Source organism: Mandrillus leucophaeus, unplaced genomic scaffold (assembly GCF_000951045.1).
Source record: "Mandrillus leucophaeus isolate KB7577 unplaced genomic scaffold, Mleu.le_1.0 Scaffold28, whole genome shotgun sequence".
Classification (NCBI taxonomy): Eukaryota; Metazoa; Chordata; class Mammalia; order Primates; family Cercopithecidae; genus Mandrillus; species Mandrillus leucophaeus.
The window spans coordinates 3,024,835-3,026,210 of record NW_012102920.1 but is presented as its reverse complement, the minus strand read 5'-3'; the positions used below and the strand labels follow the sequence as shown (position 1 = coordinate 3,026,210).

Sequence of the window (1,376 nt, the reverse complement as noted above, 5' to 3'; positions counted from 1 at the left end):
CCTGCCTCCGGGGGTGGAGCGTGAGGGGCATTGGTTGCGCGTGGGCCGGGCGCCCTGCCGGCCTGGCTTCCTCACATCCCCTGCCCTCCCTGCCCGAGCCCCAGGAGCAGTTCCCAGCCGCTCGTCACCATGGCACCCACCCCGCCTGGGCCGTTGGCATGGCAACAGGCCTCCTGGCTCCCCCAGGGCTGGCACCACTGCCTCTGGGGGCCAGCTGGTGGGGGGAGGGGGAAGTTGGCACCAGGCAAACGGTGCGATCGCAGGCTGGGGGGTGGCCTGCGTGTTCCTACCCAGCAGGACCGCACACAGGTAGCGCGGAGTCACCCCGCCCCCACACACATGCAGGGGCTTCAGGCCCAGATAGGAGTGAGGGGCTCAGAAACACGCCAGTGACTAGGGTTTGAGCAGCCCCAGCCCCCCACAGACGCCAGGTGCCCATTGGGTATTCTCTGCCTTCGGCCTGCTATGAAACCAGCAGCGGGGGCCACGCCGCTGCAGGCTCACCCAGTGTCTCTCCCAGATCACCTACTGGCTGATGCCTACTCTGGCCACGACGGGTCCCCCGAGATGCAGCCGGCCCCCCAGAACAAGCGCCGCCTGTCCCTCGTCTCCAACGGCTGCTACGAGGGCAGCCTCTCAGAGGAGCCCGGCATTAGGAAGCCCGCAGGCGAGGGCCCCCAGCCTCGAGTGTACACCATCTCTGGGGAGCCTGCCCTGCTGCCGAGCCCCGAGGCGGAGGCCATTGAGCTGGCGGTGGTGAAGGGGCGGCGGCAGCGGCACCCTCACCACCACAGCCAGCCCCTGCGCGCCAGCCCTGGCGGCAGCCGGGAGGATGCCATCCCGTCCTGTCCCCTCCCCTCGCGAGCGCATGGTGGGCGAGCGCACCCCCCGGGTCGGGAGTGGCCTCGGTTCCCCAGGGAACAGCAGCCAACCAGCCTCGCGACCCCTCTCCACGGGCCGACGGGCAGGGGCCGGGCCTGCAGGCCTGGCCAGGGCGCACCAGTACCAAGGGTGTGTGGGCTCCCGGAGGGGACGACCCCCGACCCTCCCTCCAACGCCGAAGGCCTGGCTGGGGACCGGATCCCCGGCTCTTGTGCCGCCCTGTGTTTGGGAGGGTCGTGCCGTGGCCTCCGACCGTGCCCTCTCTGTCCACCCTCAGAGCAGCTCGAGCGTTTGGAGAGTACCTGTCCCAGAGTCACCCTGAGAACCGCAACGGCGCAGGTAGGGCACGCGAGGCCATGCCAGGGCTGCCCAGACCCCCCAGCCCAGGGGATGCTGATCCCTGCCTCCGGGGGTGGAGCGTGAGGGGCATTGGTTGCGCGTGGGCCGGGCGCCCTGCCGGCCTGGCTTCCTCACATCCCCTGCCCTCCCTGCCC

The 1,376-nt window shown here is 70.8% G+C and overlaps 1 protein-coding gene across 4 annotated transcripts in view; it reads left to right on the top strand.

The window, feature by feature from the left end:
• Nucleotides 1-129: 129 nt before the first annotated feature.
• NSMF (NMDA receptor synaptonuclear signaling and neuronal migration factor) overlaps nt 130-1,376 on the top strand; it is a 9,174-nt gene continuing 7,927 nt past the window's right edge. For all 4 annotated transcript variants that reach the window (XM_011985146.1, XM_011985144.1, XM_011985145.1 and 1 more), the window contains exon 1: nt 130-842. In XM_011985146.1, the coding sequence (XP_011840536.1) occupies nt 466-842 (377 nt within the window). In that variant the 5' untranslated portion in view covers nt 130-465. The remainder of the gene's footprint in view (nt 843-1,376) is intronic.